This window comes from Chanodichthys erythropterus, chromosome 2, assembly GCF_024489055.1.
Source record: "Chanodichthys erythropterus isolate Z2021 chromosome 2, ASM2448905v1, whole genome shotgun sequence".
Taxonomy (NCBI): Eukaryota; Metazoa; Chordata; class Actinopteri; order Cypriniformes; family Xenocyprididae; genus Chanodichthys; species Chanodichthys erythropterus.
The window spans coordinates 18,325,756-18,352,901 of NC_090222.1; the positions used below are offsets into that span (position 1 = coordinate 18,325,756).

General features: G+C 39.7%; 1 protein-coding gene across 3 annotated transcripts in view; it reads left to right on the forward strand.

Annotated features, from left to right (window-relative positions):
- Positions 1 to 277: 277 nt before the first annotated feature.
- Positions 278 to 27,146, forward strand: part of LOC137032086 (uncharacterized) — a 33,981-nt gene continuing 7,112 nt past the window's right edge. For 2 of the 3 annotated variants that reach the window (XR_010896656.1, XM_067403623.1), the window contains exons 1-7: positions 278 to 402; positions 8,619 to 8,732; positions 20,059 to 20,156; positions 20,257 to 20,409; positions 20,511 to 20,654; positions 23,962 to 24,210; positions 24,622 to 24,996. Coding sequence is in view for 2 of the 3 variants with exons in the window: in XM_067403623.1 (XP_067259724.1) it covers positions 20,105 to 20,156; positions 20,257 to 20,409; positions 20,511 to 20,654; positions 23,962 to 24,210; positions 24,622 to 24,996 (973 nt within the window). In the remaining variant the exon portion in view is untranslated. Of the gene's footprint in view, positions 403 to 8,618; positions 8,733 to 19,699; positions 19,747 to 20,058; positions 20,157 to 20,256; positions 20,410 to 20,510; positions 20,655 to 23,961; positions 24,211 to 24,621; positions 24,997 to 27,146 lie in introns of those variants that run through there. The other variant, XM_067403631.1, reaches the window with a different exon arrangement.

Sequence of the window (27,146 nt, forward strand, 5' to 3'; positions counted from 1 at the left end):
ATGTAATTATATACAGCAATTAATAAATTATACTTTGATACAAAGAAAATACAAAAGTGTGTCTGTGTTCTGGCATAGTATAATATAAAAATGCACTGTATAAAAATACAAAGACATTGGAATGCAAGCGAAAGGAGCTCTAGGAAAGGCTCGCTGAAGCAGACAGAAGGCCTTTGGTGTGATGAATGATGTGTGGCAATGATATAGAGGTGAATAGCACTGAAGTGTCAAAGTAAAAACAAAGGCATACGATACCACAGACACATGAGTGTAGAGCTATGCGAATCACGTTGCAGTTTCCTGTCCTGTGTGTGTGACTGAGTGTGTTTGGAAGAAAATGTCAGTGTAGCTCAGAGTTCCTAAACAGAACACACACATACACACACACTTTTCATCAGAACTGTAAGTATTGCTGTTACTATGACAAACACAAACTATGCTGCTTTTTGTTATTAGTCTGCATTTCTGATATGTGTTTTGTCATTTAAAGCCAAAAGTGATTTGTCTTCAGTTAAATGTCTGACACAAAGGATGAGCTATAAAATATTCCATTCAAAATGACAGTGGTGGAGATCTGATTGTTCCTTAATGATGTTTACATGCAGCTTGTTTTGTTTATTAAAATAATATGGTCATATATAGTGTTTTGAAATTGTATTGTAGTGTGAAGTTTTGCGCAAATGTTTCGGATGTCGATCTGACGTTTTTGGTGTGATGTTTGTAATCATGGAACTGAATGATCAACAAAAGTTTAATAGCTGAATGATAACATTACCATTTTAAGAAACATTTTTAGGTGTATTGATATATAGACTATACTAAATATTTGTTTGTTTGTTTTTCTGTCTTACTGCATAAGTTTTTGTGTTTGTCAATGTGCATTTGTCGATTATGTTTTATTACTCTTGTTGTAGACATACAAGATTTAAAAGTGTCAGCCTTCACTGTGAAGAATATTAACAGATATTAGGCATCGTATTATTAAGTCACTTGTGTTTAATTCTAGCTGTTCTGTAGGCCAAGGCCTCAGAAACAACCATTACTTGAAAATTCACAATTATTTGTTGTCAACAGACAAACTCTACTTAAAGTCTTTTTTAGTGTTCAGGTTTAGTGTTTTCTAGTCTTGTGTGATAAGCTGACGGTTTAGGAAGTTTAAACAGTTTTGTGACACGTTAAATGTTCACGAGTGCGATTGAATATTTTTTATTTGCCTTTTTGTATTTGCTACATTTACTTTAAATCATTTGAGGTCATTGAGATAGCAATTTAAAAGTGAAAAAAAAAAAATAATTAGGTAATGCTGAACAGAAACAGCTAATTTTCATGAACAAAATTCATAAAATTAGACAATATTTGGGCCTATATTTAAATTGGAAAATATTTTTTCATCTTTAAGTCACTAGTATACCTATATCACATAATGGATATATTGGTTCAAAATTTCAAGGTACAGGTTGCTCCAAAATGCCAACCTTTCCCTTTTTGATTCTGTCTGTACAGGAAACAAAGTCTGTGGACAGCTTTTGGACTATGACTTATTAATTTTAATAGACACCATCCTCATCATTCACCCAATTTTACTAATTGAAATCCATCCACATTAATTGCAGTTTATCAAAACACATTCTATACAATGCCCACTTAAAAATTATTGTCATTGCATTAAATACAACATATCAATGCAAAAAAGAAAGAGCTGCTAGAGCTTTCGTCATCTAACTAACTTTTCTGATTCCTGTAGCTCAAACATGCTTTTACCAACGGCAAGGTGTTGAGTTTGCTTTTAAGGTGACCCATGAACCTGATAAAATGCAATCGAATGCAATGCAGGTTGCTTTGGATGTGAGTCTGACAAATGTATATATTCAAAAATGGTATTAAGATGCTTTTTAGTGGATGTATGAAGTCAATTCCCAAGTTTACACAGGTGTCCAACCAGAGTAACCACAGGTGTAGTTCATTACTCGTCTGACAACCCAAGTATGTAAATAGTATAATAGTACTTTTATAAACGTGCCCTAGAAAAAAAACCAAAAAAACAAAACACATTACTGGTGTGTATCTTGAGACAAAACAATGGCACTGACATATTTTAAGATATGTCAGTGCACATCACTTTCAGTTAAAACAGCTCAAACGTGCATTTTAGTCTAGGGCTAGCTTAAGCCTTGACTGTGAAAACTTGTTGATCCTGGAACAACATTCCAGTCTGAAAATTTAGTCTTAACCCTGTTCCTACCCCTAAACCTAACCCTACCCATAAGTTATCCCAAAAATCAGAGGGAATTGATAGATGAATAACACTGATGTAGAAGCACCAATTCATGATTTTAAGCCTAAACTTGACATAATCTGTAAACGTTTCCCTCAAATCTGATTGGTTGATTTGAATGTTGTTCCAGGGTCAACAAAAATGTTGACCCAGGAACATGCTGAACTCAGCAAAATCAGGTTATGCGCCATAAGCGCACCGCAGGTCATGTGACAAGAACCAACCGATCAGCTTCAGCCTTTCCGTAACAAAACATCGAAAGCTCAGCCGAACAGCTGATCATAGCTGTACCGGGTATTTTTTATATCTGGTCTCCATAAATATATCTAGTACTAAAGTTAATAAGGGCTAGAAATCAGTTTATCCTCTGCTGAAACTTCTTCGTCGTCGTGGAGAGCGCAGTTCATGGTTGCATAGCAACAACAGATGCCACGGGAGCACAAGCGGTTTGGAAAGGAGGAGAAAGCAGCGCAACCACACTTTCCATGCATTTTAGACGTGATATGTGAACGGCCCCTAAACCAACAGATTATAACAGTGTATTTTATGTCTAGCGTTTGCTGTTTAATGCAGTGGCCTGTAGTTGAGAAAGTGGCACTTTGTTCAGTGATAGAAACAAAACTTTGAAGTGGAGGACAGAAAAAATGTTTAAAGACACACTAGCACAATGAAAAAAATCTGTATCAAAATTATTAAATGAGCACAATCATAAAATCCAGTATCAGCTGTTTGCACATGTATACCAAATGCATTATAATGGGTAATGCGTGAACCAAAACAGCTTCATTTTCTCAGACAAGCATTTATTTGGCCGCAGTCAGTCGTTCGTTATCATGCTTTTCTGCCCAATAACAGAATAATAAGCTCAACATATTACATTATCTTTAAGAGTATCCATACACACAGGGACATAAAATACATGTTGTTCATCAGTAAAACATTTTATATACAATATACTATTAGCCATTGTAATATATGCATACATGCATACGGTTCAACTTTGCACATACATGCATTTTTGTCAGCTTATGAAGGAGAGTTTGGACAATGTACCTATGCAGTATGCCACACATGAATATTAATCTTTAATATAGTGGCACTCCTACATTAATTAAAGTAGCAGTCAGCAGATGTTTTGAATTAAAAGAATAGGATAAGTGTGCTTTAATAGTCAAGGAAACATCCTTTTTGGGTGGTCCAGTGTTACATCACAATGGGTCCGACCCTTAATTTTCATTACTGCAGCACACAGTGACCTTAAAGGAATAGTTCACCCAAAAATTAAAATTCTGTCATCATTTACTCACCCTCAAGTAGTTCCAAACCTGTAAGAGTTTCTTTCTTCTGATGAACATAAAAGAAGATATTTTGAAGAATGTTGGTAACCAGACAGTTGACGTTAGCCATTGACTTCCATAGTATATTATTTTCTACTATGGAAATCAATGGCTACCGTCAAATGTTTAATTACCAACATTCTTTAAAATGACTTTTTTGTGTACAACAGAAGAATGAAACTCTTTCAGGTTTAAAACAACTTGAGGGTGAGTAAATGATGACAGAATTTTAATATTTTGGGTGAACTATCACTTTAACAATTAAAAAAAAAATAGAGAGTGCATCTGTGTTAGATGTTGGTGTTTAGAGTGCTGCTGTTATGGAGCAGTTTTCATTATGACAGCAGGATTCCCTCTTTCACAAAGTGTGTCATACAGACATTTTTCTCTATTTGTCATCTTCCTAGTTTCATTCTGGAACAGAAAAAATGGAATTTATGAGAAAGAAAACAAATATGGCTTTATGGATTATCTGGGTCTGCTGTTATGGAAGAGGCATTCAATAAGGTGTGAGAAAAAAAAAAGTTTTTGTTAAATGTTTAGTTTAATGTTTTTAAACTTCTTTTAGAGGACACTGAGGATGTTCAAGTGATTAATTCAACTCAGCACAGTAAAAAAGCATCATCTTTATCAGATGTGAATTGTATGGCAGCCCCCATACATTAAAAAAAAAAAGGAACTCCACTCGAAAACGAAAATGAGAACAAGTATATATAGGAAATGACACTATAGATGACAGATTTCTGAAAATATGTATGACTTTTTAAGCATTTCTGTGAAAATACATTAATAGAAAGGGCCATTTACAGATAGGCCCATCAGCAGAAAAACACAGCGTGCAAGAAATAAAATGACGCGATCACAACAATTACGCAATGGAACAGAATCATCATCTATACTGTGAGGTTTTGAAATTTGCTGTCTAAAATATGATCTAATCTTCTGTACATTAATCTAAAAATACACATTTTCGTAAGCCTCAGACCAAATGTCAGTAATCTCTCTTTCTCTCGACATCTCTTTCCACTGACATTTAGCCATACTTGCATTTCAAACCTACAGGACCTCATTAAATGGAGGAGGTTTGTAACTGAGAACTCAAGAACGAAAGAGACAAATGCAATTTGTCTTTCTATGTAAAAGCTCGTTCACCATGTGAAACTCTTACTCTAGAAAACCCAGAAGCTGTTGCCTGCAATGGCGTCCATCTTAGCCGTCTTCAGCACTCTGCACACCTCAGACTCCTTCAACATTTCCTACGTCCCACAGTCTAAGCAGATGTATGCGTGAATCACTAAACGTTTCTGAAATTTCAGATTCAAATTTCGATTAAAGCCCATCTACACGGAGATGTGTTTAGCTGTTTACGTAAAAATTTTGTATCATATTGGCGTTTCGTCCAGACGGATCCTGAAACCGCTATTTTGTTAAACCAGGTCCCAGAGTGGATAAAGCTTCGTGTGGATGTGGCATTAGTCATGCAGCCTTAGTGAATTTCTCACAATATATGTATACAATTATCGCATTATTTTAGCAAACCAGACAAAGATTGTAGGTAAAATGGAAAGGAAAAAAGTAAAGTGTAGATTATTTGCCCCAAAATGTCCTTTATACAAGTTCCAATGTAAGATGTGTGGGAGATGAAGACAATATCAGTCTTTGGTTCTTCAGTCGACTACACACAGAAATGACTTGCTAAAGGGGAAACACGTAACGAAAACCTGTATGGGACATATTGAAATAAATCGCCCACTTTTCTTGCTTGCTTTCTTTCTTTCGGTAATGATTATGTTGGTGTCTCAACACCCTTTCAGTCTGTGAGTAATGAGGGATCCCTCTAAAATGGGTCTTTCCTTTTACCTCCGAGAGAAAAATGAGAATCAAGGAGAATGTGGATAGACAGATAGACAGATAGAGAGATAGATATATTGATACAATAATGATCTTAAGAGTAAAGATCTGCATGAAGCTAAAGGTATTTTTTTGAACAAGATGCATGGCAGGAAGAGCGAGAATGAAAGAGAGGTGAAACCTCAGACACAGATGTGAGGCAGGCAACATGTTTGTTTCAACCTTTATGTGGTTCCCCTTAGCAAACCACTCCTGTCCTACAGCGCTGAAAGATGCTTAAGAGTACCTGCCCCATTTTATTCTTTTTCTGCAGGATGCTTTATTCACTCTTAAACATGTTACTGTTTGACATACTGATGTCGTTCCACAAAGAACTTTTTCTTTCTTAACAAAACTGAACAACATCAATGCACTTGTGCTTTCATGAACCCAGAAACTAATATGCTGAGCTGAAGAACTGAAAATATAAGATGAAGACGTTTCTTCATCACCAAAGAAGCTTGTAGTCAACTCAAAATCCTTACAGCGTTGGTTCTTATTAAGAAAAGAGTTCTTTGCCAAACCCAAAGTGCTGCAAAGAACGACTGAAGAACCTTCATTTTTAAAAGTGCAGCTTGTAAGAATCGCTCTGGCCTTCTAAATCCTCTTAAATGCAAATCTAACACAATAATCAGAATAATAATCAGAGGTCAATGAATTTGGGCGTATGAACTATTTGTTTTGGTGAGTATAAATGTAACAGATAAATCTAAAGTGAAGAGGAGCTCTAAAGAGAAGTGTTGTGCAGAAAGATGCTGACTTGACATGATATTTTTATTTGGCTGTCTCTTTTTTTGTTTTTTTCCTAAACATCATTTGGTTTCTCTTCGTATCCTTTAGCTTTCATTTCAGTTTAGTTTATTTTCCACTAAGGAACCACAATGGCTTGAAATTCATCTTGAAGCAGAAGTGATACATTACAGAAATAAACTTTTAGTCTTTAAAAAAAAAAAATGTAACATAAAACCTGGCCCGGTTCCATTTGGGCATTTAAGTAGCTTTTATAAATGTTCACTAGAAAAAAAAAACAAAAAAAAAAACATTACTGGTGCGCATCTTGAGACAAAACAATGGCACTGACATATTTTAAGATAGACTTTCAGTTAAAACAGCTCAAACGTGCATTTTAGTCTAGGACTAGCTTAAGCCTTGACTGTGAAACCGGGGCCTGTAAAGATCAGTCCATTTTTAGAGGAACTTGAGTTGTGCTAATTTATTTTGATAATATAAGATACGTTAATCTTCAGTTTACACATTACATAGCTTCTTTAAAGGATATGATCTATATTTGAATAATTGCATTTTTCAAATTATAAATGAAATGAGTTGCATTTGCACTTTTATTACTTTTCAAATTCTGTTCCTCTTTTGTGTTTTTGTGTGTGTCTATGTTTGTTTTTAGAAATAAAATTTAAATCAAGAAAATATTTCCTGTACTTTTCATTTCTGAGCATCTATATTTTATTTAAATTCTCTGTCAAATCAAATTGATCTGTGAACATTTCGGTACTGTAGAGCATCTTGCAGCGTCATATAAAGATTTTAAAATGCATTTTAAAAACCCGCTTTTCTTTAATGTATTTATTCTTTTACTGCAGGATGCTTTATTCACTCTTAAACATGTTACAGTGTTACATACTGATGTCGTTGGATAATCTTCAAAGTTCCACAAAGAACTTTTTGTGTCTTAACAAAACTGAACAACATCAATGTACTTGTGCTTTCATAAACCCTGGCCTTCTAAATCCTCTTAAATGCAAATCTAACACAATAATCAGAATAAGAATCAGAAGTCAATGAATTTGGGTGTATGAACTATTTGTTTTGGTGAGTTACAAAGTATAAATGTAAGAGATAAATTCTAAAGAGAAGAGCAGCTCTAAAGAGAAATGTTGTGCAGAAAGATGCTGACTTGACATGAAATTTTTATTTGGCTGTCTCTTTTTTGTTTTTTTCCTAAACATCATTTGGTTTCTCTTCGTATCCTTTAGCTTTCATTTCAGTTTAGTTTATTTTCCACTAAGGAACCACAATGGCTTGAAATTCATCTTGAAGCTCTTTTTTGTTCTCTTTTCCTAAAAATAATTTGGTTTCGCATCATTTGCTTTAGCTTTCATTTCAGTATTTGTTAAGTTTATTTTCCACTAAGGAACTGCATTGGTTTGAAATTCATCTTGGAGCAGAAGTAATACATTACAGAAAAAAAGTTAATATACCCCCTTTATGAGATCAGCCCAGTTTTAGAAGAAGTTAAGTTGTGCTAATTTATTTTAATTATATAACAATTGGTAATCTTCAGTTTACCTATTACATTGCTTCTTTAAAGGATGTCATCTATATTTGAATGCATTTTGATCTTCATATTTGCCTCATAACTGTATATTACATAAGTATAAATGAAATGAGTTGCATTTGCACTTTCATATACTTTTCAAATTCTGTTCCTGTTTTGTGTTTTTGCATGTGTCTATGTGTGTTTTTAGAACTAACATTTTAATCAAGAAAATATTTTCTGTACTTTACTGTACTGGGCATCTACATTTTATTCAAATTCTCTGTCAAATCAAATTTATCTGTGAATGTCCAGCTAACCATTTTAAGGTGTTATATGCTGATTTAGCACACTGGGATAATTTGTACAGGTCACAATGTTTCAAGTTATTACACAAATTACACTGAATTATCTGTTCATAGTACAGTCAATATATGTTGTAACATTCCACTCATATTTGCTCAAGCTGAGTACACACTCGAGAAGGTTAATAGTAGAATTAGGCATTGGATCTTAAACAGATGATAGATGCTAAAATTGTATGTAATGCTTTATTCAGAAAAGTAAGGAAAATGGAACAACGTCGCAACACGACAATGTCTCAATTTTTCTGGTTATCATTGGAAAACTTCAAAAATCAGAATTCAAACTTCAAAATTTAATTATTGACATTTAAACTTTTCGACATTAATCTGAATGTAAAATTCCCTATGAATTAGATATTTATTATGAATTATTATATTGTTCGAATAATAATGTTTTGGAGAGAGAAATTAATGCTTAGATTAATTAATTAATTCAACAGCTTCATGTCAATAACCGGACGTCTTCTTTCACCTCTCAGGCCAATCAGACAGAGGGGAGGCTTCAGCAAATGTTAAATATAAATATTTTTGGCCTGAAAGTGAACACATCGGCTGCACAACTTTGAAGAGGAACAAAGTATTTTGCGCATATGGTGAGTATATTTAGTAGATGTACATTTAATTATAAACTGTTTAATTACACTTGGCAACATTAATCAGGTTTTATTATGGATGATTTTATTTAATCTGTTTTTATGTTTCTCTAGATCAGAATAGGGGATAAATTCCTTTTTCTTCCTTTTTAAAGTTATATTTCCTTAGAAACTAAAAGCTAAATGAACCTACATTATTTACAGTGAAATACTATAGAAAGTAATGGATGAATTGCATAGAAATCAACAGGAATTAATCTTTGCACTCTGTAATGATGGGTCAGTAGACAATGGATCCATTTGCAGCTTTATTAGAAAGGCAATGGTAACAGACAGGGGCAAGACAGTACCGTAAACAGGGACAGGCAATGGTCGAGGCTGGCAGCAAAGAGACAGAGTCGAGTCACAGGCAAGGGGTCGAGACAGGCGGCAAACAATCACAGAATCGAAGAACAGGCAGTAAACAAGGCAGGCGGCGGTGGTTCGGCAGAGATAAACAGTCCAGGTAATAACAGAAGGGCAATCCACAAAGAAACGCTCAGAAATGATCACTTACAGCAAATCAAGACTTCGCGATGGTGTGTGTGTGTGTGTGTGTCTTAAATAGTGTGAGTGTGATCGGATGCAGGTGCGGAAGTGATCAGTCCCAGGAATGCGGGCCTATGGGTAATGGAGTCCAGATAGCTAAGAGTCAATATTCGGGTGACGGCTCCCTCCGGTGGTCCGGAGGATGCACCGGGGGAGCTGTATTCGTAACAGAGCCCCCACCCTGCGAGCGGCTCCTGACGCAAGGAGGCGGACGCCGAGGTCTTCCACGAGGTCGCGGGGCCGGTCTTTCCGGATGCGTCCGATGGAATTCTTCCATGAGGTTGGGGTCCAGAATGTCGCTGGCGTTGACCCAGGATCACTCCTCTGGACCGTACCCCTCCCAGTCCACCAGGTACTGGAGCCTAGGACCCCGGCGTCGGGAATCGAGCAACTCGTGATAAGCCTCCTCGCCCTCGATTATCAGCGGTGGGGGACGTGGACCCTCAGCTCCCTCCGGCTCCCCTCTCGGACCCCCGGCGGGTTTCAGTAGCGAAACATGACAAGTGGGAGAAATGCGATAATTAGTAGGCAGATCTAAACGGAAAGATACTGGAGTGATTTGTTTTAGAATTTGGAAAGGCCCGACATACCTGGGACTGAGCTTTCTGCAGGGTAGTCTCAGGCGGAGGTCTCGTGTGGACAGCCACACCCACTGGCCCACGATGTACTGAGGATGGGGTCGACGACGCCGATTGGCCTGCGTTTCCTGTCTCCTGACTGCGCGCTGGAGATGATGATGAGCCAAGTCCCAGGTTTCCTCACTCTTCTGCATCCACGCATTGACCGCCGGTAATTCCGAGGGTTCACCGGACCAGGGGAACAGTGGTGGTTGATAACCCAAGACGCACTGGAACGGGGTAATGCCGGTTGAGGGTTTCCTTAACGAATTTTGAGCATACTCCGCCCCCATGAGATAGCGGCTCCATTCGGCTTGTTGATGCTGGCAATAGGTTCGGAGAAAGCGAGTGAGTTCTTGGTTTAGGCGTTCCGTTTGTCCATTCGACTCAGGATGATAGCCCAACGTAAGACTGATGTTCACATTCAAGTTCTTGAAGAAGGCGGCCCAGACCCTGGAAGTGAACTGAGGACCCCTGTCTGACACAATGTCATCGGGTAAACCATAAAACCTGAACACGTAGTTGCATAGAAGTTCTGCAGTCTCGAGGGCGGTGGGCAGTTTGGGAAGTGAGATTAGCCGACAGGCTTTGGAGAAACGATCTACTACAGTGAGGATAGTGGTGTTGCCCTGAGAGGGCGGCAGATCTGTGACAAAGTCTATAGAGATGTGGGACCAAGGGCGCTGTGGAACGGGAAGTGGCTGCAGTAACCCGGCTGGTGACTGGTGAGATGGCTTGGAGGTCTGACAGGCTGTACAGCGGTGGATGAACTGTGTGACGTCTTGTGGTAAGGATTCCCACCAGAAGCGATTCTGTAGCAAATCGAGGGTGGCGGAGATACCAGGGTGACCAGAACTGGGCGAGTCATGAGAGAAAGGGTTCTCTATCATGTACATGTGTGCAGGAACGTACGTGCGGTTGGGTGGACAGGTGGTAGGTGGAGGGGTCTGATCGTTGGCCTGTGTCAATTCGGTCATGATATCCCATTGAAAGGGTGCGAGAAGAAGTGACTCAGGAATAATGTGTTCTGTGGTTTTGGGCTGCTCAGTGTGTTCAGATTGACGTGATAATGCGTCGGCTTTGGTGTTCTTCGAACCGGGCCTGTATGTGACATGAAAGTGGAACCGAGTGAAGAACATAGCCCAGCGGGCCTGTCGTGGATTCAGTCTCTTGGCTGTGCGGAGATATTCGAGATTCTTATGATCGGTGAGAACAGTGAATGAGTGTTGTGCCCCCTCCAACCAATGGCGCCATTCCTCGAGGGCGGCCTTCATGGCCAGTAACTCCCGGTCCCCTACATCGTAATTCCTTTCAGCTGCTGTCAACTTACGGGAGTAGAAGGCGCAAGGGTACATCTTTTCAGGATTGCCTTGGCGTTGGGAAAGAACGGCGCCTAAACCAGTGTTGGAGGCATCTACCTCTACGATGAACGGCCGTTCAGGATCCGGATGGCGGAGAATGGGGGCTGTTGTGAAACGGTTCTTGAGTTCTTGAAATGCTACGTCTGCTTCCCTGGACCACTGGAGGCGAGGCGATGAGCGTTTGGTCATGGAGGTCAGGGGAGCAGCTACACAACTGAAGTTTCGAATAAACCGTCTATAGAAGTTGGCAAATCCCAGGAATCGCTGTAATTCCTTCAGCGTGTGTGGCTTGGGCCATTCCAGTACCGCCTTTACCTTGCCGTCATCCATGGCGACCCCGTCTCTACTGATGATATATCTGAGGAAGGCGGTGGAGGTTTGGTGGAATTCACATTTTTCAGCTTTGGCGTATAATTGGTGCTCGATGAGTCTCTGTAGAACGGCTCTCACATGTTGAATGTGTTCGTCAAGGGAGTTTGAGTAGATTAGAATGTCGTCAATGTAAATTATGACCCAGCGATTTAACATGTCTCTGAATACGTCATTCATGTAGGATTGGAACACAGCTGGACTGTTGGATAGCCTGAACGGCATGACGAGGGTTTCATAGTGACCGGAAGTTATGGAAAAGGCTGTCTTCCATTCATCCCCTTCTCGAATACGAATAAGATTGTAGGCGCACCGGAGATCTAATTTTGTGAAGTACTTGGCCTGTCTTAACTGTTCAAGGGCTGCTGGCACTAGAGGCAGGGGATAACGGAATTTCACGGTTATGTCGTTTAGACCACGATAATCAATACAGGGTCTTAGACCTCCGTCTTTCTTCTTGACAAAGAAAAATCCTGCAGATGCCGGTGAGGTGGATGGATGGATGAACCCCTTGGCTAACTCTTCCTCAATGTAAGTGTTCATGGCCATGGTTTCGGGTTGAGAGAGAGGGAAGATCCGACCCTTGGGAGGGACTGTTCCGGGTAGAAGTTCAATGGCACAGTCACTGGAGCGGTGCGGGGGAAGTTCGGTGGCTTTCTGTTTGCTGAAGGCTACTGCAAGATCGGCGTACATGGGGGGAATGTTCACTTTCTCAGGGGTCTCGGCATGCAACTTTAGTGCTCGTAGTGGTAGTGGTTTACTGGTCGCAGACAGTGGTTGAGGCAGCGGCTGTCCCACTGGAGTATTTCCCCCTCTCTCCATGATACGTGTGGATTATGTGAGCGTAACCAAGGCAGACCCAGGATGATGGGGTTATGTGGTGAGTGAATGACATAGAAACTGATCAGTTCTTGATGAAGGATGCCGACTTGAAGTTGAAGCTCAGAGATGAGATGGGCTACTTTTCCTCTTCCGATTGGCTTCCCATCTAACGCTTCCACTGTCAATACAGAATGGCAGTCGATTAATGGAATGTTGTGTTCTGTGATGAAAGTATCTGACATAAAGTTCCCTGCTGCCCCAGAGTCCAGCAGCGCGTGTGTGGAGATAATACGATCATTAAGTGTGAGTTGAACAGGAATTTTGAAGCTGTTTGATGAGTAGTTATGAGCTTGGATAGAACTCACCGCTTTGGGATTCGTAGACTCTGGCCGGATTGGGCAGTTAACTTTGATGTGGCCCGATTGCCCGCAGTTAGGGCTGGACGATATGGCCAAAATTTATATCACGATATAATTCTTAATTTCGGTCGATACGATATAATTCCGATATCGATATGAAATATATAATAGCCTCAGAAAAATTGCCAAGAACGGCCACAACGTAAAATAAACAGTGCTTTTCAGGTTTTCAGGTACAGAATGGATAAAGTAATCAAATATAAAATAACACTGCATATTATCTTTACTGTATAAAATAAATAATATTAATCATTATTGAAGTTACAAAAACTATTCAGTCAAGAGCATTGAGTGATTTTTTTGTTATTTGTTGTTTGATTTAACATTAAAAACAGACAGCAGGAATATTTTTTTTCCCTTTTAAGACATGCACGATCCAGTAGCTACATATACTGTTACACATGCGATGTCTTTCTCGACTGTTATACGTTCACTTAAGACATAACCGACTATGTTTGCTAGGATACTCGCCAAGACGGGCATGTTGACGTAATTTTTGTATTCATTTGTCCGCCGAAGCGCAAGACGTGAAAGAGAACTCAGTATTTGCGCGCTGACTGAAATAAGCTGTGCGCGCGTCGCATGAGCGCACACAAATCTTCTCACAGCGCGTGCGAGTTCTCTTTCGCGTCTTGTTCTTGAAGGTTTAAATCAGCAAAGCTAAATGAGTTTAGTTTAAACAGATAGCATCGTGTGCTGTTCAGGTCTCACCTGCGCTCGCGCGCTATCAACACCCGGGTGATGACGGCGTAAATGACTGGACATTAGAGCATACGGCACTCGCTGTTAACAGTTTACAAAGAGTTACTGTTTTGTCCACGCTTTCTGATTATCGTTGTTGTAACGTTTTGTGCATCCATCGACTGAAACATACATTATCTGAACTCTGTCTGTTTTCCACGTTGCTATTTTAAACAGACCATATTAACCAATAGATACGCTGATGGCAGCGTGTCTCTGTGGTGTACGTCATCACGCAAATAGCCAATCGCGTTCTGCTCTTTCTAACGACTGCGCCTCAAGTAAGTGAGAAATGTTGTAATGTATATATCGAAATACCGGAAATGTGTTTAAAAATCATATCACCGTTATCGAAAAAAATTATATCGCGATATATATTGATATTGAATTATTGTCCAGCCCTACCCGCAGTAGAAGCAGAGGTGTAGTTGTCGTCTTCTCTCCCTCTCTTCTGGCTTGAGAGGTGTAAAACCGAGTTGCATGGGCTCAGGATTCAAGCTGTTGGTGGTGACTGCCCGGGTGGGACGTCGAGTGCAAAGTTAGTTGTCAACATGGATGGCCAATTCGATGAAGGAATTCAATGAGCTGCCCTCGTCGCGACATGCCAGCTCCGCTTGTAATTCCATTGATAATCCATGACGGAATAGAAGTTTCAGTGTGTGCTCCACCCAGTTTGTTTGTGCTGCCAGAGTGCAGAATTGCAAAGCGTATTCTGCCGCCGTGGTTTTACCTTGGGTCAAGGAGAGCAGTTGATCGCCCGGGCTCAGGCCGCCCGCTGAGTGTTCAAATACCTCTCTGAATCGCTGTAGGAAGTCGGTAAATGAGAGGAACGCCGAACCATCGTCCCGCCAGACAGCTGTGGCCCAATCCAGAGCTTTACCAGTCAGTAGAGAACAGACGAAAGAGATACGACTGGTGTCTGTGGCATACAAAGAGGGTTGTTGATTCACATATAGCGAACATTGCAGCAGGAAGCCCTTACATTTGCTTGGTGTTCCATCAAACTTCTCTGGGAGAGCCAGACGTGGATTCACAGGTGGTGGATTGGCTGGAGTGGGGGTGATGGGTGTAGCTGGTGGCGGCGTGGAGACCTCAGTGGGATTGAGGCGTAGGCCCTGCAGCGTCTTCACCAGCTCCTCCGTGAGAGAAGTGAGGCGTGTGAGCTGGTGGTGGTGCATGGCTAATTGGCTGGCTTGAGCTGACAACTCTGTGGAGAGCTGGGCCAGAGCTGCTGGATCGCTGAGTGGCGAAGTCTTCTGTAATGATGGGTCAGTAGACAATGGATCCATTTGCAGCTTTATTAGAAAGGCAATGGTAACAGACAGGGGCAAGACAGTATCGTAAACAGGGACAGGCAATGGTCGAGGCTGGCAGCAAAGAGACAGTCGAGTCACAAGCAAGGGGTCGAGACAGGCGGCAAACAATCACAGAATCGAAGAACAGGCAGTAAACAAGGCAGGCGGCGGTGGTTCGGCAGAGATAAACAGTCCAGGTAATAACAGAAGGGCAATCCACAAAAAACGCTCAGAAATGATCACTTACAGCAAATCAAGACTTCGCAATGGTGTGTGTGTGTGTGTGTGTGTGTGTCTTAAATAGTGTGAGTGTGAGTGTGATCAGATGCAGGTGCGGAAGTGATCAGTCCCAGGAATGCAGGCCTATGGGTAATGGAGTCCAGATAGCTAAGAGTCAATATTCGGGTGACGGCTCCCTCCGGTGGTCCGGAGGATGCACCGGGGGAGCTGTATTCGTAACACACTCTATATTTTCGGTTTGATTAAACTGATGGCATATGTTACATGGTTAAAAACTTGGTTCATACAGAAACTAGAAAACGTTCCTATACACAACATATAACATAAGACATCAGATGTACAAGGGATGTAAAACAGACCTATATTCTCTGGTGAATGCAATGCTGTGAAAATGAACTGAAGGAATTTTATACATTTATGAAGGACTGTTATAACATGAACAATTAGTCACATACATGATATCAGAACATCAGTGTTTATATTTCCACTGTCCTTACTAAACTGAAGGAATAGCACTTTAGAGCATTAAAATAGCTTTGAATTTGATTAGAATTATTTTATCTCAATCTAAAAAAAATGAGTCAATTACTTTTTTTTTCTGAATGTTTTGTTTCAAGTTCTTGGTCTTACTAATGTTCCCCTCCCTTCTCCTCCATCTCTGTGTATCTGTTTACTGTTTAAACAGATTACAATTGCTAAGTTCACCATTTGACATTTTTGTAATAAATGGGAGCAAAATAAATAAAAGTGAAATTTTAATTCAGAATCAGAGCAATAAAAACATTTGGACCTTACTTACAAATGGTTGAAACTATAATATTTGTATGTCACAACTAATGGTTTTTAATTTACTTTCATATTTTATTCATAAAGCAGATATTTTTTTAATTTTTTTTTTTAACCCAAACAACATCTTACGTTTCCAGGATGCAGCCACTGGTCATTGAGTGCTACTGATTAATGATTTCACTACCCATTGATAAAAGTTTACATCTTTTTTTCTTTTCTTTCTTTTTTTTTTTTTTTTTGTGTGGAAAATTGCACTTTTTCATACTGAAGTTAACCAGTATGAATTAAATTATTAAATTTAAGTCATATCATATATGCATAAATAGCATCAATCACGAGGCCGACATAAATATTTAGTATCCCACTCCGCATGAAAATTAGTATTCCTTATGGCTAATTACACATTATTTTGAACTATATGTTGTTGAATTTTTAGTACTTTTAATAAAAATAATAATAATGAACAAAAAGTCACAAACTTACATTTATGTTTTTACATTTTATTGCATCCCTTAGAAATCAAACCCATGACCATGGTGTTACTAATTTAGAAATCTAAATATGAGAAATATAAAGAATATTACAAATTAAAGTCAAACACGTCTCAGGTTATGTCTGTAGCCATAGGATCGAGATGCTGCATCAATGATGCTTTGGAAATGCCTCTGCGTGAATACATCTGAAGCACGTGTTTCAACTAGTCAAAAATGGCGAGAGTGAACGTCACAGGTGGGTGACGTCTCAACCAGTAAAGCATTAAAGCACATACAGAATAGCCAGCATTAGCTTTAAATGGCCGAAGCAAGTCGATCACAGGGGCGAAGGAAGTATGGCAAAGTGACACAGAGTCTAGTTCACTTCTCAGGGAACTAATGGTTACAGACGTAACCTGAGACGTTCCCTTTCAAGGGAATTCAGGCTGCGTCAATGGTGCTTTGGGAACAAGAATGCCCAAATGACGTAATTACAAGTTCCTGTCCATGGAATACTGAGAGCAATATTAGGACATAAGCACCCGTGAACCTGCAGCAGCGTCTTGGTCAAGGTTGTAAAATCTTACGAGAGTAAGCGGAGAGGACAAGCCTGCCGCATTTCAAAGGGAGCTGCAGAAAGACATTCTAGCACAATAGCCAGATCCCAAGCTGGAACTCTGCAATGACTTGCAGGCCTTAGCCTCAAAGTGCCATGAAGGAAACATGTTAGGAACGGGTCCCTCCCAAAAGATAGACCACTCACAGGAATGTGGTAAGCCGCAAAAGCCGTGTACCTGCATCATTACTGAATCCCACACCACGCCCAAAAAAGGGATCCTCTGAGCTGGAGAAAGCACACTCTTCTTAGCATTCAGCCTCAACCCCATCTTGATGTCAAATCGCCATTTGTTCTGACTTTGCTAGAATAAGCCAGTCATCTATGTAGTTCAGAATATAAATACCTTGCAGCCTGAGTGGCGCCAGAGCTGCATCTACACATTTCGTGAACGTGCAGGGTGATAGAGCTTGGCCGAATGGAAGAACCCGATACTGGTGTGCTTCGCCCCCAAAAGCAAACCTGAGGATCTTCCTGTGTTGTGGAAGAATGGAGACATGGAAGTATGTGTCCTTTAGATCTATTGTGACAAACCAGTCCTCGGATCTGATTTGAGTCACAATCTGACAACATTTTGAACTTGAGCTTCTTGGCTGAAAGATTCAGAAAACGAAGATCTAAAATAGGACGCAGCCCTCCATCCTTTTTGGGAATAATGAAGTACCGGCTATAAAACCCGAGATATCTGTCAGAAGAGGGAACCCGTTCTATAGCTGCATTTGCTAATAGGGATTTTACTTCTTGTTCCATCACCAGAGCCTGCTTGGGAAGTACTACCGAAAGAAAGACCCTTGTTGAAACGTGGTAGAGGAGAACCAAACTGGATTCTGTAACCTTTTTCTATAATATGCAGGACCCATTGAGATATATTTGGCAGAAGCCTCCACTCTGCCAGAAATTCCACTAAGGGAACCAGCCTCTTGAGGCTGACTTCTGGTGTACTCAGAACAGCCACTTCGGTGACCTGAAGCGAACTGGCAGGAAACACCCGAATTGACTGCTTTTTGACCCTCCTCAGAGGGTGCGTCACTGATGTAGTGTCTTGTGATTGACTTTGAGTCAGAAGTTCGCTGGAGACTGCTGCGCCCCAAAGCACCAAGGGTGGCAGGGTTGGCAGAATGGCCCCTTTGAGGGCACAAAGGTGGCATTGGCACCGTATAATGAGGTGTACACTGCTCTAGAGGGGGCTGCCCTCAGAAGTCTGACACTAATAGCGTCAGGACTTCTTTTTAGCCGTAGCCTTCTTCATAAGGAGAAAGTTCCTCAGATCTGTCTTCTGCTTAGGAGGCTTCAGCTAAGAGTGTCATCCTGTACCCCATGGTTTTTATAGGCGGACAAGAAAAGCAACACTCTCTTTTTGTTGAGCCCTGTGTGAGGAGCTATATGGCTGGGGACGGCGAGGGAGATACCATTTGTATGCATCTGCCTGCTTTTTACCCTCCTGAAACCTCTCAACAACATTATTTACTGTGTCGCCGAAGAGGCCAGATGGCGAAAGCGGAGAGTCAAGGAAAAATTAGTTGTCTTTATTCTTAATATCTGAGAGGTTCAGCCAGAGATGCCTCTCAGTGGCCACTAGGGCTGCCATAAACTGGCCAATAGCTCTAGTGGTCTCCTTTGTGGCCCTGAGAGAAAAAATCTGTAGTCCAATGCAATTCTTGAACCGCATCAGGCCCCACCCCCTTGCCCTCATCCAAATCCCTCAGCAAGTCGGGCCTGATACGCCTGCAAAATAGACATGGTATGCAGACACACACCAGCCTGTCCTGTAAACACTCATCTAGTTTGCTTTTTGGATGAGCACCAATATTCTCCGCTGACCAATCAATATTTAACTTAGATACAGCGGAAGTAATCACCTCCACCTCATAATATCTAACCCCTCAGAATCAGATATATGAAACACCTGGCTCTCCCCCTGGGTGGAAGAAGCCGCAGAGCGGGCTCCCAATCCCAGCGAGAGAGTGCTGGATTCTGTGGGTAAAGGCAGAGAACCCCTCCTTGAGATCCTTTGTTGAACCCCACGATCTTAGCTTCCATGCTGCCTTGGCAGCAGTGAGGCCAGAACCGTGAGGAACACGAAACAAAAACATAACACACAAGTCGTGTATCCCCACCTGTTAGGAAACGAGGGCAGGAAGGAAAACACTGCTAGAATGCTTGCTTATTCGCCATTATTACAAATACTGTGATTGTGCTGAACTAGATCAGCACTGGCACCAATAAATAAGACAAACAGTATGACACAGAATGCTTGCTGAGGCACAGAAGCTAAACGCTGACTATTCCAGATGTGCTTTTATGCTTTCCTGGTTGTGACGTCACCTGCCTGTGACGCTTCAGATGCATTCACAAAATGGTGTTCCCAAAGCATCATTGACTCAACCTTAAAAGGGAATTAAAGGATTTACAAAGAGCGCATTGTAACAAATTAGTCTGCATTTTTCTAGTTTGAGTTCTCTCTATCTCTTCAGAAGGAGTAAAAGGAGAGATTTGTGCGAATCGTATACACAAAAACAGAAAAAAGCGAAGATCAGATAAAACAGATATAACGCACACCACAGTCCAAGCTCAGCGACACCACCAGCAGCGCCATGTGGTGTTCTTTTTTCTGTGTGTAAGCGTGGAGAGATCCGCCTTTCGTGGAACAAGGGAGGAAGAGAGGGGGTGTTTTGGAGGAGGAGGTGAAGAGGTGAAACTGAGAGGGATACAAATATACTCCCCGCACAATCTCAGCCCACCACAGACACACCTCTCTGCGTCTTTGTCTTGCCGTCTTTCTAGCTGTTGTTTTTCATGTTTCTTCATTGGTTCTTGTCTTCCTTTATGTCTGTAACCCATAGCCCACCACAAAGCTTCTGTCTCCCCCTCACCATCCTGCACTGTTTCTGTTTCTCTCAATCACTCAAGAAAAATCTGAGCCCACCACAAGCCCCTTCCTTCCTCTGTGCTGTGTGATGCTCTTGGTGATACATTTCTCTATGGCTGTCTTACAGATCACCCTTCAAACATCCTCTCTGGTTCTGCTCTGAGGACAGAATAATGTTTTGTTGGATACTAATATCGCTACTTGTACGATTTCTCAAAGCACAAGGTAAGTTGCAAATATCCTGACAGTTGTTATATGGTGAAGAGCATGACATGGAGTCTGTATAAGCATTCTTCTTCTGACCGATGTGTTCTTCTATCATCAGAAAGCCCCATGGTAATTTACGCACAGATTGGAGGGACCGTTACCCTACCTAGAGATTCATCAGTAAATGCACCAAATGTTTATGTGAACTGGTTCCGCGGCTCAGATGAAAATCCAACTATCAGCAGGAACCCTCAGGCTGGGATCCAACTGGGTGAGATGCATGTTTTTACTGAGTTCATGCCTTTTTTCTCCACAATAATAATCAGGCTACCATGTTTGATATAACTGCACATGTATGTTTGTCTTTTGTAGGGAAAGATGTTAAGACACGTGCCTCTCTGTCACCGGATTACGATCTCCAAATCTCATCAGTACAGGATTCTGATTTTGAAGTTTGGCGCTGTGTACAACATGTATTAACGTCTACTCATGTCAAGACCTACAAACTGTACCATGGTAAGACTAAGTACAGAAAGTGTGTGAGAAACAAAAGGTAAAAAAGAGACCCAAAGTTTACAGCCACAAAATCTCTTAAAGGGATAGTTCACTCAAAAATTGCTTCATCCTTATTGCATTCTTTCTTCTGTGAAACACAAAAGAAGATATTTTGAAGAATGTTTTAGCTGTTTTTGTCCATACAATGGAAATCAGTGGGTTCAAAAAGCAGCACTGGACCTCACTGAGTTTCATTGTATGGGAAAAAAAAGAAGAAAAAAAAGTAAAATAAATAAATAAATAAATAATAATAAAAAAATCATAAATAAATAAATCTTCTTAGTTCCCCAGAAGTCAAAATGTTACATAAATAAATGATAAATGTAAATAAATGATGACAGAATTTTCTATTTTGGGCGAACATTTCTATTAATTGCTCTCATATATTTTCCAAAATCACTTCTTTTTTTTAATGCCATAAACCAACAATAGAATGAGATATATCATTGAAGTAAAAAAAAAAAAAAAAAATAGAAACTAAAATAGAATGAAATAATGCCAGCGGACAAGAACAAAATTATAACAAACAAAAAGAAAAGGGTGCTACTTTATATCATATCTGCTTACAATGTTATAAGCTTGAATTGCCTTTTTACTTATACAATTACGCAAAACAAGAACAATACAGTTTGAAATAATTTTTAAAGCAAAAAAAAAAATTGGCTTGCAGTCAGACCTTTTCATCTTATGAATGTGAAACTTTAAAGTGTATCATTATATCAAGTCCACTCAACTGCAATTCAGTGTTCAATTTTGTCTTAATTAAATGCTCCACATCAATCCAAAATATTTTTGTATACAATGAAAAAATAAATGAAAAATAGTTTCCTTTTCACCTTTACAGAAATTACAAGAGTAATCAATATCTAATTTAAACCGTTCCACATGTTTTACTGGGTATATTTTATGCATTATTTTAAAAGAGATTTCTTTTACTTTATTATTAACATAGAATTTATCCACTGTTCGCCAAGCTTTACACCAATTCACATCCCCAAACACAGAAGACCAGAAAAAACGAGCTGGAGGATAAACAATATTATTAAGTATATTTCTAATATAGTTATTTGAGACTCTATTTTGTAAAATATTTGTATTACCAATAAATATTTTACCCTTGATATCTGTAAAATTTAGATCTTCCTCCTGTAATGCATTCCTCAGAAGGATCACTTTTTGGGGAATTGCATCCAATACAACAGCAAACTCCTTGGCCTAACTTGTATTTTAAATTTATTCAAAAATTCTGTATATGTCAGTATATTTTCATCATTATTTAAAAGCTGACAAACTAATATAATATTGTTTTCAACCCAGTAATAAAAAAGAGATTTATTTTTGTATAGGATGTCTTTGTTGTTCCAAATATAATATCTCCTATGTGAAAATTTATGCTTATAGACCATGCCATGAGAGCTTGTTTATGAAATTTTGCAAGCTTAACTGGTATTTTTTTTCGATTGAATAATTACAATATAATTAATAAAAATGAGAGGTCAACTAATTGCTTGAATAAATAATTGGGAAAGGAGTTCCAAATACTATCTTTATCTTATAAATATTGAATAAGCCAATTTATTTTAAATACATTGTTTAAAGCATCATAACTCAACACCTCTAAACCACCATGATCTTTGGAATTGCATGCAATTTCTTTTCTCAGATAATGAGGCTTGTTTTTCGAAATAAAATCAAAACGCATTTTATCTAATTGTTTGGTAACTTTAGGGGGAATGTCCAATGATAATGACACATATACTGATCTGGAGATTCCTTCGGCTTTTGACAAAAGCACCCGCCCCTAAATTGACAAATCTCTTTATGACCACATATTAAACATCTGAAACATCCTTTTAATCTGAAACATTCGTTTTGTTAATAAATGGATTAAAGTTTAAACTATATTATGCAAATATTCATCTTTACATATAACAGCTGCCAGATGTTACTTGATTTGCAATTGGAATATTACAGAGATTAAACGACACAGAACTGACTTATTCACATTCATTCTTAGCCCAGATACATCTGACAAATCTTTTATGCATTTCACTGCTTTAATGATTTCATTACTATCTTTCACATATAAGGCAGTGTCATCTGCAAATTGACAGCTTAAATGTTTTTCCTAATGCTGTAATTCCTTGAAAATGTCGTTAAAGGGTTAGTTTACCCAAAAATGAAAATTCTGTCATTTATTACTTACCCTCATGCCGTTCCACACCTGTAAGACCTTCATTAATCTTCGGAACACAAATTAAGATATTTTAGTTGAAATCCGATGGCTCCGTGAGGCCTGCATAGGGAGTAATGTCACTTCCTCTGTCAAGATCCATAAAGGTACTAAAAACACATCTATATCAGTTCATGTGAGTACAGTTGTTCAATATTAATATTATAAACCGACGACAATATTTTTGGTGCAGCAAAAAAACAAAATAACGACTTATTTAGTGATGACCGATTTCAAAACACTGCTTCAGGAAGCATCGGAGCATTATGAATCAGTGTATCGAATCATGATTCGGATCGCGGTTCAAAGCCGCCAAACGGCTGAAATCACGTGACTTCGGCGATCCGAACTGCAGACTGCAGAACTTCGGCACTAACGGAGCCATCGGATTTGAACTAAAATATCTTAATTTGTGTTCCGAAGATTAATGAAGGTCTTACGGGTGTGGAACGACATGAGGGTAAGTAATAAATGACAGAATTTTCATTTTTGGGTGAACTAACGTTAACCCTTTAAGGGCCATTATTTGTGTTGCTAACAAAAACAAAAAGGGTAAGATCGGACACCCCTGTCTAATCCCTCTACTTATTTCAAATCTACCTGATGTCCCCCTTGCTAATTTAACAGAACAGTTTTTCTATTAGTTCCTTTTTCAAATAGATGATTGAATGACACTACACCTACTGCTGAGCTCGTTTCAGGATGTGAACACTGCAGAAGTAGTGTCTGCCTCCCTGTGTCATAGGACTGAACTGCAAAAAAGAAAAAAAACATAAAAAATGAATCTATGAATATATTTTATAATCATCAATCTTACTAAACTCATAAAGGCGATGATTAAGTCATATAATTTACCCACTAGAATGATTTTAATCTATAATTCTGCACTGCATATTTGGCAGAATGAACAGAATTAAATGGGCTACTCCACTCTCACATACATTTTGATATTTTTGGCTATAACTTTACACATTACATGATAAGATTATCTAATGTTGCATATTCCACCTTTCAACACATTTTTCTCTATTTCAGTCACTATACCCAAAGTGCCAGCCGTGATGTTTGGTGACTCTCTGTTTCTGGAATGTAAAACTGAGTCGAGTTCAGCGACGCCCAGAATAACGTGGATTCCACCTGAAAACTCAGGTTGTCATCAAATCAAGCGTAATGGAAACACAATTTCAGTCAAAGACGTGTCCAGGTGTCATAGTGGTGTTTGGACATGCAAGGTGAATTATGACAGGAGAGAAGCTGAAGCAACAACAACTGTTTTTGTAATAGGTGAGACGCAGTTGTTAAACACTATGTGTATCTATCCATTTATTAGTTTTCACATTCTGAGAGTTGTTTACAAAGCAATAAGAAATGTATCATACACAAGAAACAAAGAAGATGATTACAGTCAAGATCTATGAGTGGGAGGAATACGGTGAAATAAGTCAAATTTAGCAGAATAATGATGGAGCACTGATAAAAGCTTGTCTACTCTCACTTTTTGTAATGCTAAATGTAAATATATAAACAATATTTAATAAAATTTTAATAGAATATAAGTATACACCTGTTATTTCATTTGTATTATGTCATTAATTATGTTATTATTATTTATTTTATGTCTTATGTTTATTTAAATTGCTGCTGCTAATAATAATAATAATAATGTTCCCTTTATTTTCATCTCTTTTCCTCTAGACCTCTCCCCTTCTCCACCAGATCCGATTTATACCTCGCTCTCCTCGTCCTCTACAGTCAACATTCCATGTTCCCTGTCATCTAACATTCCCTGGTCCGTGTTAAATGAGACAGGCCTCCTGGGTGGTAGTTGGAGCTTCACTCCTCTCAGCGATCAAAACCAGCAGACTCTCCTCACCCTCAGTGTTGGTCCCGTGGTCAGATGGGATGTCACACCGGGCACAAATAGCAGGGTCAAGGGAAGAGAGTTAAAAGACACGGATCTATCGATTCATGATCTGCCTGTATCAGAGAAGATCAGGGGGGAGTACAGCTGTAGCCTGACATTCAAGAGCAAGACCCTCAGCAGAAAAGTCAAGGTGGAGGTTCTGCAGGGTAGGTGAATGACACGTGTTGGGGGTCTAGTAACTAACCACAATACTAACTACTTTCAGTCAATATTGTGAATAGTGTAATAGTGTAGTTTTGAACAGTGTTGGGGAAGCTACTCTGAAACTGTAGCTTGACAAGCTACAAGCTAATCATATGCTAAAGTAGTTAAGTTACATTTAAGCTACCCTTCTGAAAAAGTAGTTATCTACACTACAGGCTACTATCAAAAAGTACAGCTAGCTACATTGAAACTACAATTTTTTTACAATAACATTGTTACAAATAACTGAATAATTGTTAATGAAGAATGTTAAAAGTAAATTTTTTTGGGGTTAAAAACAATATGCAATACAATTATGATTTCAAAAAGTAGGGTGAATTCAGGTTAATTGGGACACTTTTTCTCAATCATTTCAATGGTGGTAATGAACAAATTTTGTTTGTGATCTAGAATACGCTGCACTGCTTCACTGCACTACAGGCTCTTGACTCATCAGAACGCAAAACGGAATGTAGCTTTTGGTCGTGCTACACTGCTACTTGCTGGAAAAAGTAGTTAGCTACTGAAAAAGCTAAACTGTTTTAAAAGTAACTGAGCTACTGACAAGCTACTGAGAAATGTAGTTAAAGGGATAGTTCACCCAAAAATTAAAATTTGATGTTTATCTGCTTACCCCCAGTGCATCCAATTTTCTTCAGTCGATCACAAATGATGATTTTTAACTGCAACCGCTGCCCTCTGTCATTCAAATAATGGCGGTTGATGGGAACTTCATCTATAAGAGTGAATAAACCTTGCTTAGACAAATCCAAATGAAACCCTGCGGCTCGTGACGACACATTAATGTCCTAAGACACGAAACGATCGGTTTGTGTGAGAAACCGAACAGTATTTATATCATTTTTTACCTCTAATACACCACTATGTCCAACTCCGTTCAGGACTCCTTTAGTGATGTCTGATCGCGTTCTGTCAACGGCAGTGATGTCTGACACTCATTGAAGTATATGCGCGAGACATCACTGCCGTTGACAGAACGCGATCAGACATCACTAAAGGAGTCCTGAACGGAGTTGGACATAGTGGTGTATTAGAAGTAAAAAATGATATAAATACTGTTCGGTTTCTCGCACAAACCGATCGTTTCGTGTCTTAGGACATTAATGTGTCGTCACGAGCCGCAGGTTTCATTTGGATTTGTCTAAGCAAGGTTTATTCACTCTTATAGATGAAGTTCCCATCAACCGCCATTATTTGAATGACAGAGGGCAGCGGTTGCAGTTAAAAATAATAATTTGTGACCGACTGAAGAAAAAATGTCACCTACATCTTGGATGCACTGGGGGTAAGCAGATAAACATCAAATTTTCATTTTTGGGTGAACTATCCCTTTAAGCTACTTATAGCTAGCTACTCCCCAACACTGACGAGACCACAGTTATGTTGTCCGTCCTGACCAATATGTGACACCCCTTCAGATAGGGTAAGAATTGCTTGAGTGCCAGAAACACTGCCAGCAATTTCAAACGATTTATGTGCCAGCCACTACGTACTTTACTCCAGACTCCAAGGGTCATGTGTCCTTCACAGACTGCCCCACAGCCTGTAATGGATGTATCCGTCGTGATAGTCTTGCAACGACAACAAGCCCCTAGCTGAACTCCTCTGCGGAGTAGCGGGAGCCTCATCCATGGACGCAGAGCATAAAAGCCTCTGTGCTTGACCAGGACTTAGCGGAAAGGGTGGCAATGAGGTGAGATCCCTTGGCTTTTGACCCACCATTGGAATGGTTTTATGTGGAGCAGGCCCAGCTGACAGACAGGGGACAATGCTGCCATAAGGCCCATCAGTCTGTGACATAGACCAACATGGACTAGACAACCTATCCTGAAGTGACTCAGACAGTCTTGTAACGACTGGTCCACCTGTCTATGACCCCAAGGCACGAGAGTGGCAGAGACCTCTAATGCAGGGAGCTGTCCAATTGCCCCATCAGGCTGACCACCTACAACGGCAGTGGGGGAGGGGGGCAGGTTTTGAATGCCGCCATAAATGGGCCACACACATGAACTCTGAAGGCTGGGATGCACAGGCTATCTGACGCAATGCTTGTCGATAGGGCCCAACCTAAACCGTCCAAGGCGCACTTAGC